The sequence below is a fragment of the Gadus morhua genome, chromosome 15 (assembly GCF_902167405.1).
Source record: "Gadus morhua chromosome 15, gadMor3.0, whole genome shotgun sequence".
NCBI lineage: Eukaryota > Metazoa > Chordata > Actinopteri > Gadiformes > Gadidae > Gadus > Gadus morhua.
In genome coordinates this window covers 2,102,574-2,121,087 of record NC_044062.1, presented here as the reverse complement: position 1 = coordinate 2,121,087, position 18,514 = coordinate 2,102,574, and the positions used below count along the sequence as shown (strand labels likewise).

Here is an 18,514-nt window from a genome sequence, read left to right as displayed (position 1 = left end):
TCTCTCTCTCTCTCTCTCCCTCTCTCTCTCTCTCCCTCCCTCTCTCTACCTCTCTCTCTCTCTCTCTCTCTCTCTCTCTCTCTCTCTCTCTCTCTCTCTCTCTCTCTCATCACATTAATAATGACAACAAATGCAGAACCGTGTCCACATCTATGCATTATCTAACCAAGCCAGGTAGAACAATTGTTGTTCATTAAAAAAGGACAACCGACATGGAAACGACTCTCCTCGTGTACATTATGGGATACATTCTTGCATACTGTTATCCTTTAATCTTTACCCTCTTTGTTTAAGAAAGCGCACTGGCATTTGGTTTAATCCTGCTCAAGATGGCGATAACAGTAGGCGATACCAACAAGGATGTCTTGGCTATCAACAACATGTGTTCCTCTACATCCACACGGCGCGCCTTTCAACGAGCTAATAGGATTGTTGTTGTTATTCCCACTGCATGGAAAAGCACCCTCCTAGTTTTGGTCCTGAGGATGAATCAACATCTGCCCTATAGGAATCTCACTCCGTGCCTTTCAGAACAAACCCAGCCCCGGGGTCAGGAGGGTTAAGACTGGCCTGCAGTACGCAAGGCTTTCAACTGCAGCTCCTTCACACGAGCAGAAGAAAGTGAATTTTCCAGCTTAAAAACAGCCTCATCTCCGCTTAAGGCATTATCCTGTGTTCAAAGAGATTAATAAAGTGAGATGGCATTGATACCGCGACACCGCGTCGCTCCTGGCTCGACCGTGGTCATGTTCGATGTTTAACTTGTGTTCCCGACGCCCGACGGCTTCTAAGTGTGGCATTTGTTGTGCACATATTTGTATGTGCTTATGGCGTTATGTGTTGTTGTAAATCCTCAGATTCCACGACAGCACTCGGATTAGAGGTCAGATGTGTTACTCTATCGACAAGAGTTGACTTATAAAAAAGTATAAAGAAATCTCGTAGGATTTTTGTTTAGCTGGAATTGAGAAAGTGCTATAAATGGCACAGGCTTATTATTGAAAACATGCCATTTTTGTTATGAGTTATCAAGAGAACAGCAAACAAACACACAGGCTGCAAACCGGGTGAAAGCTACTTTTCTTTTGTTGTTTTAATGAAATATTTCAGCATCTACGATAGTTCCCAACTTCTGAAGCGAGGCATATTTTTCATTGCAGGCATCAAAGTGCAGAAATCCCATGTTGTACTTTGATGTGCTTAATACAGTTTTAACTCTCCTCTCATTACAGAAATAATTAATAGTTTAATTAGCACCAATTCTCGACAACTAACAGCTTCTCAGGCACAGGGTCCAGGGGAAGTGATTATCCAAAAGCTTTAATATTTTAGGCCAATGTGTAATAAAAACTTTATACTGGTGGGCTGCCAACATTCCTCTGAGGTGTTTTGCATTACAAATGTAACACTAGTATTTCTGCTGACCTAATGCAAAGATAATTGATAATACAGATTCAGCACACACACACGCACACGCACACACACACACACACACGGCAACTAAGTGTCCAAATATGTGCAATGCAAACAACTTAGTTGGAATCATTTTAATTCTCATTACCTTGAAGCAAAGCAATCATTTTCCATGGCTGAGTGAAATTACGTTGCTTTGAATAAAAGTAATTATCATTCTTGCATTTTTGGCGCTCCGTTTGCAATTATGTTAACATGTCCTGGAATCTGAATGAGAGGAAACACACACACACACACACACATTTCACAAGTATAGGGGGTTCGGGAGAGGCAAGTGTCTCGTACAAAAATAATAAATAATAAAAAAAACCTGATCAAAGTGCATCACGGCACACCAACCTAGCGTCTACATGACGCGGGGACTGGTGGCATGCGTGATGAGTGGCTTGCGTAGGCTCGGATAAACTCATGTTTGGACTAAGAAACAATGGCTTCCCTCGCAGCATGGGCGGCGGCCAAAAGCAAAGCCTCTGATTCATGTCTCGTGTGTTTCCCCCCCTCCTCCACTATTCACTCAAGTTTCAGTTTACGACCGCTCACAACAGTTTAGAGCGGCCAAATTTCATTTTGTGCTCACAAATCCTCTCGCACATTATTCTGTACATTGCATTAGGGCCCTAATCTTGCCTTTCTCTTCCTCCGTATAAAGGAGGAGCGCCTTCATGATTAACCCACTTTACAGCAATAAATAAACGCATCATGCGGTAATGTACACCAGATTTAATTCAAGGCGGGAAAAAAGGGAAAAGCCGGAATACTTGAATCACGAGAAACCAAATGAAATAGAAATCGCGCGCGCGCACACGCACACGCACACGCACACACACACACACACACACACACACACACACACACACACACACACACACACACGGCGCTGTCACCAAAGAGGGCCCCGAGGAGTTAATTTAAATGCTCAGTACATTTCTTTCCCCCCAAAACGCTTTTGATGGACATTTTTGCCGCTAATCGGGCAACTTTCACCCCTTGACGGTTTGCCGGAGTCCATTGGCAAAATCCAAACCAGGGTGACAAAGACGCCTCATCTGCTAGCCATTATACCGACATGTAAAACATATTCTGGAGGCAGCGCGGTCTGGGGGTACCGTAGGATCTGGGCTCGTGGTCAGCTCGGGGTCGGTTACATGTAACCCATGTTGCTCTTGGTTTCCCATCTCTTCTTGGCCTCGAACCTGAAAACACAAACAAACGGAGACAAAAGAGTACCGGCGTGAGAACGGCGTCGACGGCACTGAGACCCACGCCTTCAACGCGGTTAGCTCAGCGCGCTATTTTGACCCCTTCGAAACACGTGAGGGGTCAAGGTTCAAAGGGTGACGGTGTAAACGATATGACCATTGGTTGCCTACCAAAAGGAAATAAAATACACACACAAGCGTTCACGCGTCACCTGCTAAAATTCCCAATGCGCGACTGAGATAAAGGGAATAAAGGAACGAGGCAGCGAGACAGGAGACAAAAAGGCACGTCGTACCCCCAGGCGACCGCCTTCCGCTTCTGGGCCGCTCGCGAGGCCTCCTCCTCTTGCTTGTGTTGCACGTAGTCTCGACAATCGGCGGCTTGCGTGATTTTCACGGCCAACTGCGGGGAGAGAAGAGACGGGGGAGCGGGGCCATTAGAGGATGTAAACGACGTGGTTTGTGATGATCGGCGCTCCAAACCCCCCAGGTCTACCTGGCATCGCCCACGCCGACTGCAACGGCTTTCAGAGAACACAGCGATAGAGGCGGGTGGATTTGAGGTGGGAAAACAAGTCCAAGAAAAGTCCCCTTACACGGGATTATTGTGGAGTACAATATGTGTACCGTGTTATGGAAATAAACACTAATTTGTATAGGGGTAGTTACTCACGTCACCACTCACTGACCTACATACAACACTGGGGCGGTTTATCGAGCGCCAGTCATCCCACACTGAGCAAACACGTAAAACAATGATGTCACTTCCTGGGAGAAAAATCATTTGTTTCAATGTGTTATGTTTAAAGGGATATATCAAACTGTAGAAAATAAACAATTTGTAATAAACTGCGATTTCCTTGCAATACTTTCAAGGCTCATCAAAAATCCATCTATCAAAGACAGACCGCATAAATATTTTCGGAAAAAACGTTTAAATCAGAAAATGTTCCTGCAATAGGACAGCATTGTTGTGTCTATTGTTCCAAACCGATTTTTTCCTCCCTTAAATCTATTTATTTTCATATGTTCCGTTTTTCCTGGCGTCCTTTCTTCGTTCTTCTTAATGTGTACATTAAACAAACACCAAAATAATGAACTGTTTAGCAATGGGTCTTGTCTCCTTAGAAACACTGCAATGAATGAAATGAAGTGTTCAAGAGAGGGTCTCCATTTGGGATAATGCAGTGCCTCACATCCAAAGCAGAGAGAATGACCGTGACTGCAAAGAGGCAAACATTCAAATCCCAGAGAAGAGATGCGCGCGTGTGTGTGTGTGTGTGTGTGTGTGTGTGTGTGTGTGTGTGTGTGTGTGTGTGTGTGTGTGTGTGTGTGTGTGTGTGTGTGTGTGTGTGTGTGTGTGTGTGTGCGTATTGTGGAGCAGAATAATCCCAATAACCCCAGTCACACAGACGCACAGGAAACAAAGGGAAAAAGCCTGCCTCTTCTGCCACTCCTGAGATAGGTTTATAATTCAACCAAATGCACAGTTTGATAAACAACTTGGAAGCGTTTCACCAAACGGGCTGGTAATTCCTCCGTACAATCAGGGGAAAGGGAGGTCTTAAGGTAATGAAGAACTGGGCCACCATTGCAGCCCCTTGGAAGAAGATTTTTTTTAGACCTGCTAGGAAAAAAAAAATGTTTCAATTATAATTAAGTGGGATAAACTTTATTAGAAAGACTGAAACTAAAATATCTGCTAATGCATGCTGGGATTAAGCAGGTCAGAGCGAGCAGGCAGGAAAAATTAAACTCTAAAGGCTTTTTATCACTATATTTCAGGAACCAAGGGTGTAAAATGTTCTAATTTGGGATACATTAAAAGCCATAAAGGTCTTTCAAAAAGATTACTAGTACTTTGCTTGGATTTAAGATAAGGACGGGGCTGGCAGTGGCTATGGGCGCCGGCGGGCCCCAAGCCATTCAGCTGTACGCTCACTTCCAAGATTTGTGAAAGCGTTTGCATAACCTGAATACTCAGACAGTTTTCTAATTCCTTACCGTTTTACAGGTTTTCACAGCCCATAAATCATGTTTTTCCAGTAAAACGCCGGAGAACCGGAAAGTTACAAATCCGGTAATTTGGTCGAGGCGGTAGATTTGTGAGGCGCGATAAACAACACGCACACGCACACACACACACACACACACACACACACACACACACACCGAGACCGGGGCCCTCTCTCTCTCTGGTCCCCGGGATCAAGGGGCGTTGAAGGTGCTGCGTCTACGCGGCTGTGAGGCAGGCTGGGATCACAGGGCTGAGCTCCGGTAAACGGTGGCAGGGCTCAGGGTGCCGTACTGCTGCCGTGTGTGAGAGGCACACGAGAGCAGCAGGCAGGCTGCCGGTCGCAACGCCCAACTCTAGAAGTATTAAATGAATCAGGAGGGTCACTGCACAGGGCTAAATGGCCCGTTTATTTCAGATTTACAGGGAGCAGTTGTGTTGTTGTTTTTTCTATGCCGGGATTAGCCGGCTCTCTTGCCAGGGGGAGCGTTTGAAATCCAAAAAGGTATTGAACACACGCCTTCCCAAACATTCCAACATTTAAATTAAACCCCCCCCCCACAAAAGAACGCTTCCCATTTTAAAATTCTGCACAGTGCTGTTACTCTATTAAAGCAATAAAGCTCTTTGTTTTGTTTTTTACATTTATTATCAGTTAGCCTACAATCCCCGATTGTCTTTACGGTGGGGGGGGGGCTCAACGTTAATGTCAACCAAGTTACCTAGGAGACGGGACAGATCAAAGAGACAAAAAGCCCTCAAATGTCTGATTAATCAAGCCTGCAAACAGCTTATTCCTTTTAGCCCGCATGCAAGTATGAAAATGAGATTCCGAGAGCAGTACATTGTGCAGATTTGTTCATTCTTATCTGAACAAAGCCAGCGGCAGCTTATTTCATGGATCACTGGCACTGTCAGCCCGGGCGCGCCGAGCAGGTGACGGCTCCCCTTTCTCTGGCGAGAGCAAAATTAGCAAAAAGTCGCCGCAAATTAGCCTCTCATATTTTCAGTAATATGACATTATTTTTCATTTACTTTTTTTGATCCACTTTTCAGGATTCAACCCCGCCGCCCTCCCCCTCCCCCCCCCCCCCCCCCCCCCCCCCCCCCTTTGAATGCATCTTAGTGCTAAATCCTTTCACATCAGGACTCGGTGCAGAAGGAAGAAAAAAGGGAGAATGTACAGTGAAGAATAAAATGATAAAAGCCGTAGGGGAGTAACAGACGCCATGAAGCCTCTGCACTCCTTGTTTATAGCACCCATAGAAGCAGCTCCCTTCCATGTACTCTTATTCTTACGAAGTGGCCATCCCAGATTACTTTGTTTTTCGGTTTGCCGAGTCTAGACCCGTTGAACACAAGTTGTTGTGTTTTTATTTCCCTCCTGGGGGTAATACCGTGACCTTTGAGGGATTTGACCTTTTGAGGCAAAAACAAAACGCCTGGTACACAAAGCTGGCACAGATTCAGCTGCAGCGCTGGCTTAGAACCACTAGGAGAGTTAAGTCAACAGAACTGCTCAACTGTTGGCCCCAGGTTTACTTATTAAACACACTCGGGGCCCCCATCTTCACCCCACAGAACGGGACCTTGGTCCAGTGCAGAAATTGTGAGCAGCTCTACCGTGAAACAACCGAAAGCCGGAGTTAATCTCAGAAACAACAAACCTCCTGAATACTGCAGTAGAACGGACTCGTAAACAAGTCCGACGTTCCGAAAAATACTGGGGTTAATACCGCCGCATCAATGTGAAAGGTTCTGAAACTCCCAGCAGAACACAATTTTTCAACAGCGTCCAGAGTAAGACAATGTATTCCCACTAACGCCATCCAACACAAGTACAACCTTTCTCGAAACACTAGGAAAATATGTTTCCACGAGGATATAGTGTTAAAAAGGCTTCCATTATCAATGTTAAATAAATGACGGCTTTAGAGGCAGAAATGGCCTTAAACCCATTCATAAATTTCCTATCCAGGGAAGCCTCTTCCAATTAAAATGTGTGAGAGGTGGATTAGCCTGCGCTATATAGCGCCGGCGTGCTAAACCACCTCCCCGAGCAGCTCCGCTGCATTTGACGTGTAAACGATTAATGACCAGCCTAATTCCCTTATCACGCGACCTTAATGCCTAAATAATGTGGCCTTAGTCAACTTTGGAAAGCAGGGCTGTATAACAATGGAATGAATATCAGATTAGGCAGCTCACATGCTATTTCAGGGACGACTTCTACGATTTGAGGTGTGGAGAAAGAAAAGAGGGGGGGGGGGGGGGGGGAACGGGCTGCTGTTTTTTTTAAAAATAAACAGAAGAAGAAAAGGAAAGACGCGGGAAGGGAAGTCTAACGACTTGAGCAAAAACAAATCATGATGACCTGGACACCATCTTTCACAGCAACAGAACGGATCGCAACACGCTAAGGGCAGGAGGGACGATGTGTCTAATCAATATCTACGTGGAAACAATCCACCACGGTACAGCCACGTACATTCTCCCCTGGCCCCAAGAAAGGATACCCCACCTCCATTGTCATCATTTACTAAAGGTATTGACTCAAGAGTGGCCACACTCGCCATCTCAATGACACATCTCCCACCACACGACGGGTTCAAGGCGGGAGTCTGAGACACAGATTACCTCCTGATCCACAGTCCAAAGGTACACCCCGATAAAGTCACTCGCCGTCTCCCCGACAAGCGAAACAGTTCACAATGAGCCGTGTGTGCGGCACACCCGTCGCAGTAGAACACATACAGAGCAATCACCCTCTCTCAATAGATTATCAGTCTGCCATGGGGCCAGCCCGCGTAAGAGCTTTATGTAATCTTGGTACCACTTTGACAAACAGCATTACGTGGCATGCAAAAGAAAACAAAAAAGAACCACTCCAGGGATGGCACGGGAGGACAGCGTAATCTGATGCGAGATACACGCCGCATGTCATCTTTAGGGACCGGGGAAGAAGAGAAGGAAGGGAAATGGGAAAGTTGACTGGGGTTGTGCATATGCCATTATCTTGCCTCTTCTGAATTGGGTGGGCTTATTAGCAAGCTTTGAACTCACACTTACAATAATGTGTCATCAACAGTTTTATAAGCTAATTAGAAAAAAAACATTAATTAATGAGTGACTGGCAATAAAATGGCAATCATAAAAAAAAAGGAAAGCGAGGGTGCTAAGCTTCCACTACCACCAATTAAGGCTTAATTACAAACAAATTATATATGTGTTTTGCTGTGGGCCCTAATTTAAAAAAAAATGGCTTTAATTAAAACAGAAAACATGCTAATTAATTAAACAGCACACAAATCTACACTGAAAAGTATGCTTTGTCTATCGAGTAATTAATGAAATACAATAAGCCAAATGAGATTCCCAGGCAATTGATAAAAGCTTAGTACCCATTTCAAAATTAATGGGTGAAATTTTTTAATGCGAGTCATCCAGAGATACAATAAAAAGTTCATTCGGGGAGATAAATTGCGTGCTTCAAAAAAACGAAAAAAAAAAACGAACAAAGGCCGAGAGTTTTCCCCTCAACTGGTCGGGGGTGCCCTGGGGTCTGTCGGGGCGGCGGGGCGGGGGGGGGGGGCAGCCTCCTACCGGGAGGTTTGGGCGGGGGAGAAGACAGATCTGATAAGATGTGTACTCCCAACACAAAAGCATTTGTTCCCTTCTCTCCGCGGCAAACACGGGGCACGACAGGGAGAAGGTGGCGAGAGCATAAAGGCAAGAGGAATAACACAAACAACATGAAACACTCTTGGTGTCGGCCTTTGTGGCGGCTAACCCGCCGTGTCTCCTCGCACAAAGGCACGCAGGGACACCTTTGTCTCAGCGTACTCCAGCAGGTTTCTCTAAAAAGGGGGGACGTATTCCAAGGAAAGCCGTGGCGGGCTTCCCAGCTGTGGCGGGCTGCGTCTGGCTGTGAGACACAACTTAATGAGGCCGAGGGGGGGGGGGGGGGGGGGGGGGGGGGGGGGGGGGGGGACAATTATCCAGAACCACTGCAAGTAAGATGGTTCAGGTGTACAGGAAAGCGTACCACGACGTGAGGTGAAAGGTGAGGCTACAGGTAACCGGGAAATGATACGCCGTGTTAATGTGGATTATGTAGCTGTTGAGAGGCCAAATACATGTAGTAGCTTTTAACTCAATTCGTACCAACATCAGCAAGAAATATGAAGATAGCAAAGAACCAGGTGGTGCACCCTTCTTTTCTTTACTGCTGTCAATTGCTCTAATAAAGCGAAGGGCGTTCAAACACAAGCAATCGAGGTGACATCTGGGAGAAACCAAAGGAGAAAGTGAGCGGGGGTGCGGAGACATCATTTGTCCTGCTCGGTGCCTATAGGACAATGACGGACATCTGCTGTTGTACTTGAGGAAAGCATCTCGCTCTCGCTCTCCAGCATTAACTCATTATTTTCAATATCTGCAGTCACCATAAGAAACTGCAAACGTTGCAAAGTGATAAGAGGGGCGTTTGAACAGAAAGAGAAACGCTGGTCTTCGTTGATTAACGAAGCTGTGACATGATATTTAGATATAACTGCCATCAGGCACATTGTTATATGGTGAGGGTCTTACCAAATCTGGGCAATATATACCTTGTTTTGTAATTCTGCAAACAACTGCGTTCATCATACCTCACAGCCAAATAATACGTTGACTCCATCAGATTGTCCTTGCATACGCGGCACTCAGAACAACTGAGACGTTGGTGCAACGTGGAGCAGAGGAGAGACAGTGTTGTGTACTTGATGACTTGACACTGCACTGGGTGGGCCTGCTTGTCACTCCTCCTGCATTACTCCAAACCTATCTCGGAGCAACAGTCGTCTCCTGCATTTTCCAAGCCAATATGCCACAAATTAAGTTGGAGACAAAAGCCGTGGCTATTCTCCCGTAGCGTTATTTCTACTTCACAACCGGAGTCAGAGGACGGCTCGGAGCGGCACACGCGTCGACTCGTACTTTCATATTCCTTTTGGCTCTAGGAGAAGTCATGAAATGAACACGACATACCCCCCATTGTGGCAGACTAAAGTGGTTCTGTTTTGAAGTGGTAATGCAGCTCTAATGGCGGGGACGCTAGCTAGGGGAAGACTGTAGGCAGTAACACGCTGTGACAGGCCTTTGTTTTGAATTACGCCGTCCTCATTTTTCACTTTGTGTACAGTCGGTTCAGCTCTTTGAATTTGGTGAAATTATTTGAGTTGCTCTATTTTATGAAGGAAAATTAAAAGACGGTGGGGGCATACTAATTTCCGGGGTAAAATTGAATATTTGGATACATGAAAGTAGGGCAGGTATTGTAGGTGTAACTCTATATGACATTGTGGTTATAGTTGAGTGGGCAACATTGTTTTAAAAGCTGTTTTCTAGTTAAATAAAATGTATAGTTTATGAATGTCTGATGTGTTATATTATTATAGAGTAGCAGGGATATGCATGATTAATCCTAAAATGTATTTCATGTTCGACCCACATTGACCATTTTTGTTGGAAAATATGAATCAATCGATTTGGACTTTTAGAATGTTTTCACTACATCTCAACACGGGTTAAAAAAACCTCTCAATGTTCCTTCTAGCAATGTGATGGATTTGAGCTTGGGAGTATCAATGACTTCCTCTTTGTCTGCCTGATACAGAGCTTCCACCGTTTCCAGTAACTGGAAATCCTCCTCTTCTTATTGAGCTGCTGGGAGTGAGTGGATCCTGACGATGATGCAAAATGAATCACACACAGCAGCCATTTCATGTTACACTAATTACAGAAATTAATTAGTCCAAGTGCAACTTAGAGAAGTGTCAAATATTGTGCAATTATCACAGGACGATGACCCGTTGTCCCTCATAGCTGGACTTACACCAATTAATTTACCGCAATTAATACCCATACCTGAGTGGTCGGGGCGCTACATGATTATTTTTGTTCATTGTATCTTTTCAGAACCGACAAAAACGACATTGCTGTAGAGTCTGCGATCCAAAAGCCGGTGTTTCTCTCGGTGACGAACAGGACTGTGGGACTAAAAAAGGATTTCAGGAATAAATTAAGTAATCTGGGGCCTCTGAAATGGAAGGAACAAACAAAGGTAATGAACAGGATGCATCCGTGTATTGCCCAGATACCGAGAAAACACATGAAAGGGAAAATGGAACATGAATAAAACTGTTAAAAACAAAGACCTAACACCTAGAGAAATATTTCACTGTAATAAGCAGCAAATCTCAAAGGGACGAGCTGGATTCAGGCAGCGTGTATCATGACTTAAGATGGATGAAAAAACAACTACTGTATCACAAAATTCAAAACACAAGACTTCAAAAAGGCGTTTTATCGCAGTCTTTTAAGGTTTTGATTATAAGAAGAAAGTAGAGAGTTTCAAGTAGAGCGGAAACGGGTACGAATCAACCTTAAAAACATATTATTTAACAAAGGCCTATTGTGGTTATTACCACAAAAGCGAACAACAAGCTTATTTTAGTTTCCGTCAGTTCCTTTGAATCCGAGAGTTAAATATATGAGATTGAGATTCAATGACAGTCACCAAACAGCTATCCAGCATCATGCACCATGGTCTCGTACCAAACAATGCCTAAAGTCACGCCCCGCCCACTTCTGTCCCCTCAAAGCTGTCCCTCTGCTTTCACTTGTTCTGCTCACAAACCCTGTGACTATTGTGCCTCTAAGAAATTAATAAATAAAACCCCAACCGCAATCACGTCTCAGTGTTACGACCGTAAACAAATTAAGCATTGAAGACGCCTTCCGCTGCAAATTACTCATTCAATTAGAACCTTGAAATTGATTCTGGCCACATTTGGGAATATTGATCCTCTAAACAGCTCTCTTCAATGCATTAAGAAGTCCGACGCGTTAACGGTGTAAACAAACCGCCTGGTTTCCCGCTAACTGTCTCAGTGCAAGTCTAATTCAAGATTAACTACAACACACAGCTGCATCTAATAATCCAATATGGACTGCATCGAGACAACGCCTCCTACCCTGGTTGTCACAATACTATTTCAACAGTACACTCCACCATTGCAAACCCTCTATTCCTCTATTGAGTCCGTTTGTGATTCTCCTCCATGCATTCAAAGTTCACAAACCTTTCACAGACGTTCAAGCGGAACGTCTCCAGACCAACGCAGCGCTCTCGTGAAGTAAAGTTAGCGCATTGCCGCTAAACAATGAGCTGCGCGTGCCAGAGCGCTGTCACGCGGCCCGTCATGTTTTTGGCGGGAGGCAGCGCAGGTGACGGAGCGACAGACTCAACCCTGGCTAAATCTACGTCAATCCACTGGCACCGGTAAGAGGCTTTCAGTAAACTCCAGGCGCAGGTGCCTTCATCCGCAGCCGCGCGCACACAAGTTATTCCATTACTTTCTTTTAGGTTCCCAAATGGGCCCACTTTGTGGGCAGTGGGACCGGCACTTTGGGTTGGGTTTGGGAGTGTGTCCACGCAGATCACCGTGGCCTGTGTCACTCGGGGAATCTCACCGGCCAATTCTGGTGTATTTTTCGTTTTTTCCTGTATCACGGATTCTTCTTTAATGTTATGTAAATCGGGACATTTGAGATACATGAGTGAGCAAACAACAAAGGGTTTAGAAACAGGACCCTGACACTGCTTCATTCCTTGCTAATAATTCTAACATCGTTTCCTAGCTTCTCGCTATATTCTACAAAAAACAATCAGCATATGCCGAGGTACGGGTAAATCTGCGTTATGAGAATGGAGAAGGGCACATTAAAACAAAGTTCTGACCGTCTTGTAGCATAATTGGTTGTTTGCTTAGACAATCGTTATTCTTGACAGCAGGTCAAATATGAACGTTGTACATCTGTGAGTTGCCAGCGTCTCAGTGTATGCGACATACTTATAATAAAACAAAGACGGCCGACTTTGAGACAGAGCGCACAGGGAGGCACCTTGAGCGGTTCATGTACGAACAGCACACCTAGACGCTGTATGTCTTCTTAGCCACAATTATATGAGAGCGGGCTACATTTTATGCTAAATTAGTTTCAAACCACTTGATCCTTGATGCCTGCCAATGTGGTTAGTTACAAAACTTCAGGCAGTACATTTAGGGGCCATGTACACTTCAAAGGTACGAAGCTCCTACCTGGAGAACGATTTAACAGTTGGCTTGAAAGCAAGGCACCCTTCATTAAAAAGCAGAGCCCAGCGTCTTTCAGACACCCCTCGTACTTCAAAACTAAGAGGTGGGCTTTCCATTAATGCAATGGAAAAGAGCTGCAGGACAACACGCTGGTGTGTGTGTGCGTGTGTGCGTGCGTGTGTGTGTTTTTTGTTCCTCTGCGTGTTTGCTGGGAGAAAACGTCCACGGATCCATTAGCCCGATTTGTCACAGCAGGAGGGGGAGGAGGGGGGTGGGGGGGGGAGAACCCCCCTCGAAAGATCTCTTATCGGCCGAGGCGTACCTCTCGAGTGGCGAGGCTGTCGCTCATCTCCTCCGCTCCCGCGAAGTCCCCTTCAGCGATGGCTAGCTCCATCCTCTTCTCTAGGCCGGACTGTGGAGAGAGGGAGAGAGAGGGAGGGAGAGGGCGAGAGAGAGGGAGGGAGAGGGAGAGGGGGTGGGTTTAATTTTTTTTTTTTTTTTTAAATAGGGAGTAGGAAGAAAAAAAAATCAAAGAGTAACTTCAAAAGTCCCCAGGGGCCTTATTTTTTAATATGATTGCCATTATGACAAATATGTAGATTTTGCTTCACAAATGAAAACCTTTTTGATTGGATATTAGTGGCCAAATCTTAGAAAATGCTACAGGAGATTACCAAACATAAATGTGACGCTTTAATTACACATTTCCATTACTGGCCTCGACTGGGAGTAAGGGGAAGTTAAGGTGGTGTGTGTGTGTGTGTGGGGGGGGGGGGGGGGGGAGTGATGCCCCCTGGTTAGTGATGGCACAGAAGTTCTGCCACCATGAGACCATCTGAAGAAGAAGTAAAGTCCAAATGTCCTCAATTCCAAAATAGTATCATGGCCAAAAAAAATAAGCAGGATGCCGTTATTAATGCATTAATGCTCCTGCACAGTACCATGTCTTCTTCAATCACTACATTTTAGAAGTGTGATACTTAGCTGGCAGATATGTGCATTTTCCTTATGGGATTTTAATTTTTTTTTTTTTTTTTTTGTGTTTGCTGTGCTTTCCTTATAAACTAACAAAGTAACACGATCGAACTGTAGCAGAATGTACAATGCAATTCTTAAATTATTAGTATGTTTTTTATATTTTGATATTAAGGGAGACAGTAGCTCAGGAGAGCAGGCCATCTGAATACTGAAGATGGTTGCTGGTTCTGTCCTTGGTTTATTCTGGCTAAAGTGTCAAGCTGCTTTAGAGCAAGACATTTAAGAACTAAATGGTCCACACTAGTAAATTGTTCCCTTACGTGGTGTGTGTGTGTGTGTGTGTGTGTGTGTGTGTGTGTGTGTGTGTGTGTGTGTGTGTGTGTGTGTGTGTGTGTGTGTGTGTGTGTGTGTGTGTGTGTGTGTGTGTGTGTGTGTGTGTGTCTGTGTGCGTGTATTGGTCAATGAGAATGAGAGGCATAACACACATGTCAAGTATCTGAGGCGGATAGAAATGTACTCTGAATGCAGTCATTACAACCATTACATTGGCGGGGGAAATATTGCGCTTCCCATTAAATGATGATGATGAGTCCTGTTTCATTTCCCTTTTTTCATTTATTTATCTTTTCAACTCTACTCAAATAAAGCCAAAGCTGCAGAAAAGGAGAAAGTATTAATTAAATGTTCCACGCGGAGAAAACTGAGCTCAAAATAATACTTTGAATAACCATCAAAAGGATTGCCAATTAAATATTTCCCCTTCATTGGGTCAACTATATAGTTCATCAAATATGTTAATATTTGTGCTTCCTTGGCACTTTGTCTTCCTTTTCTTACAAATGTGCAATTATCTCATAAATTGCCATTTCTCAAGTTTTTCATTTTTTTAAATTAAATGAATCTATCGGTTGACTTTCCTTTGAACAGGATGGACCAGATTTAGGTATAATAATAATAAGAAGAATAATAATGAATTGAAAGATGATATGTTTTTCTTTCAGTACTTGTCCGATGACCAACCTCCAGTTCTCATATCTTCTCATAGCTTATTATAGGGCTTGGTATAGGGCTTGTTATAGGGCCATTAGGGCTTATTGTAGTCTTATAGGGCTTGTTATAGGGCTTGTTATAGGGCTTGTAATAGGGCTTGTTATAGGGCTCATTGTAGTCTTATAGGGCTTGTGATAGGGCTTGTGATAGGGCTTGTTATAGGGCTTGTTATAGGGCCATTAGGGCTTATTGTAGTCTTATAGGGCTTGTTATAGGGCTTGTTATAGGGCTTGTTATAGGGCTTGTTATAAGGCTTGTTATAGGGCTCATTGTAGTCTTATAGGGCTTGTGATAGGGCTTGTTGAAGTCGTATAGGGCTTGTTATAGGGCTTATTTTAGTCTTATAGGGCTTGTTATAGGGCTTGTTATAGGGCTTGTTATAGGACTTATTGTAGTCGTATAGGGCTTGTTGAAGTCGTATAAGGATTGTTATAGGACTTGTTAAAGTCGTATAAGGATTGTTATAGGGCTTGTTATTGAACCTGTTATAGGGATTAGGAAGTTAGTCAGTTAGCCAGTTAGTTATTGTGTTGGTAATAAAAAAAATTGGTCATTGTTTAGCAATTAATCATTAGATAATTTGTCATTATGGGGGGAGGTTGTTGTGTTTGAAACTGCCAGAGCTCTTCTCATGCAAGACGTGGCAAAACAAAGTTTTATTTGGTGAATTTATGTTGACTCAGGATTCCTTATGCTTTCCAATAGTCTGGATGTCACATCAGAACAAAACATGAAGGGATATGTTGGCACGGTAACGCTAGAGTTCGCTTAAAGAATAAGGGCCATTTTAGAGATGGTATTGAAACTCAGACAACAAATTACCTGAAGGTCAGCAGTGCTGGACGCAGGGGGCTGGAACCTATCGTTTACACCAAAGTACTGCTGAAGCCCATCCCACTGCTTCCCCAAGCCTCCTCGATGCTCCCTGAGAGAGGAGGGAGATGGGACACGTCTAGTGTTAGCCTCATGGTTACTTACATTACGTGAATATTTAGGTTTGATCAGGTGTAGGGTAATGTTTCTTTCATGACATCGATAATTAACAGCAAAACAAACAAAACAAACCTTCAGTTGCTAACTGTTCATTTTCTATTGTTGAGCAGATAAAGGTTATTTTATCACAAAGATGAAAATAAATGCTGGGTTGATAGTGGATGACCATTCAAGATGGTATGAGAAGTTACTTCTACTACTACTATTGGTTAATAGGGTTATTGGCACTAGTGTCATTATTTAAATGATAATAACTATTAACATTTTTGTTACCCCTCTTTTGTTGCGACTTCATTGCTTGTTCCTGTTGAATAACACAATTATAATCATGTTAATGGTATTGTATTGAAAATGGGTGACAAAAACACTTGTTAAGCTAGAGTGTCCTCATGTTGAGGAATTGATGGATGTTACAGTTTTCTCTTTTTCGTTTATCATATAGATGGAGTTAAAGCATTAAGAAAGCATCTGTACAATGCAACACAGAGCCGCACACATCATAAGGGACCTTTCTTGTGTTTTCTTTTGCGTCTTCTTCTGGGCACCTTCTGACACGTTTGGAGTTCATCTTTCTTCTTCTGTAGCTCTTTGAATTTCTAATTGTACAGATGCAGGCACAATATAAGTATTCTTGGCATAAACATTAACAACACACACTTGTAACTGGATATCAGTACAATGACCACTTATAATTGCTGCTGTTCAAATGTTAGTGTACAACGTAGGATTACGCAAACCCTTATTTCAACCCTACAACACACTCCTCGGGTGGCGTTTATTGTTATTACAATATCCAACAACCCCTGAATACAGCAGCATGGCAGAATGTGCAAAATCATGCTTTGTTAGTCCGAAGCAACGAGGGAATAGTTTATTACACTGCATGGCAAACAACATACTTGCCACATTTCCTGGGAAATCCCAGGTAGAATGTCTGTCGGGGGTTCTTTGTCCTGCTGTGGATCAGCAGGAGTTTGAGATGAGTCTACTTCAACCGCTGTCAGAGTACTCTGTCCTGCTATGCCCCTCACATTTTCAGTAGAACTATTCGATGTATTCCCTTGCTCCTCCTCACACTGTCCAACCTCCTCGGCATCTGAGCTGAGATCGGATTCAGTGAAACCTTTGGGCAGAAGTCCGCTATACATTCAGTCTATTTGTTATCAAAACATTGAAGAATGTCACTTAATGATTATATAAAAACTGCGCTACGAGAAAGCGAACGTATCAGGATCAGCACGATGTCGTTATTTCCGGGTAAACAATATGACGCGTTACAATAAGACAGCCCATTGGCTGAGGACAGAACACGCAGCGACAAGTACAATAGCCAATCATATATTTTTGCAATCAAGTAGCAAATTCGACGTGTTTAATTGACCGTCCGACAATTATGGTTATAATATACGCAATTCTATATTTTTTGTATACTGTGTGGTCTGGTTGAGGACAATGAAGTCTTTTGCAGAGAACCGCCGTCGAAAAGTTATTGCAGTAGAGGGTAAGGAGGTTTAGAGCCTTTTTCGGTGTTAATTATAGACCTCTAAAGACTAGACTACTGACAGGTCCAGGAATTCCAAATGTTAACATTTGTGCCATGTTCTTGGGAAGATAAGCGTTATTTTATAACCAATGGTTCACAATTTATTCAAAATGCTTTGGGCGTTATATTATTATTAGAATGATTAGCATGCAAATCTTGTATAGCCTGAAGGGTTGGACAAGGGATATCTAGCCTTAAATTGCTCTTTCACACGTGCACACATATTAGCCTTTCTTTAGGTTGCATCTTATTGCAAGGCCAACAATCTGCATAAATTGAAACCTTTATTTTGTGCCCTGAGTGTTCGGCTAACAAATGGTCAAATGGACGCTATATGTCCATGATGAATGTACAGAGCAGTATTGCTTTGATTAGTTTAAGTAGACAACTAGACATGTTAATTAATCTATAAAACATAATCAAATAAGGAACTTCCTTCATTATTTCAGCTAAACCAATACAAATTGTAGCCTACTTCACAAGTTTAAAACAAGTATACCATGAGAGACCACGAATTCACTTTAACCTCCATAAGGACTTTTACTCTTTTTCCACTTTGCAGATTTAATGCATATTAAACGTCCAATAAGGCTTACGCTATATTGAATGTCATCTGCGACATGTAATATCTCTATCGTATCCTCTAAAATATGCAGCCATTAAAGGATATCACTCCGTCAGCATTATCACAACTTTAATTACATGTGTGACAAGTTGATGAGCTTGGAAGTGGCTGAAGGTAAATGAGACTGACAGCGACTGGCCGCTGGTAATACCGCACGATCTGACATTACAGGTCTGCAGCGTTCCCCCATTGATTGCTGTACCTTGTGTTCTATTTCACACTTGACTTAATGTCTCTTGGCCTCTAACTCCTCCCTTTGTCTCCTGCTCTCTTTCCCCTCCCTCCATCTCTGTCTCTCATACCGCTCTCTGTCTCTCTCGGTCTCTCTCTCACTTTCTCTCTCTCTCGCTCTCGCTCTCGCTCTCTCACCCTCTCTCTCTCTCTCTCTCTCTCTCTCTCTCACACTTTTAATTCTTGTCACTCTCTGGCTCAGGCTCTCTGTTGCTCTATCCCTTTTTTCATTTTTTCTCTATATATATACTCACACACACACCCTCT

The 18,514-nt window shown here is 43.5% G+C and overlaps 1 protein-coding gene across 1 annotated transcript; it reads right to left on the bottom strand.

Moving 5' to 3' along the window:
* Positions 1 to 1,303: 1,303 nt before the first annotated feature.
* Positions 1,304 to 17,105, bottom strand: fam204a (family with sequence similarity 204 member A). The gene is made up of 7 exons (XM_030379483.1): positions 16,748 to 17,105; positions 16,357 to 16,444; positions 16,122 to 16,152; positions 15,678 to 15,780; positions 13,150 to 13,239; positions 2,969 to 3,075; positions 1,304 to 2,666 (listed from the first exon to the last, which is right to left on the bottom strand). Exons 1-7 carry the CDS (start codon positions 16,994 to 16,996, stop codon positions 2,615 to 2,617), a joined length of 720 nt encoding a protein of 239 aa, XP_030235343.1. The 5' UTR covers positions 16,997 to 17,105; the 3' UTR covers positions 1,304 to 2,614.
* Positions 17,106 to 18,514: the final 1,409 nt, after the last annotated feature.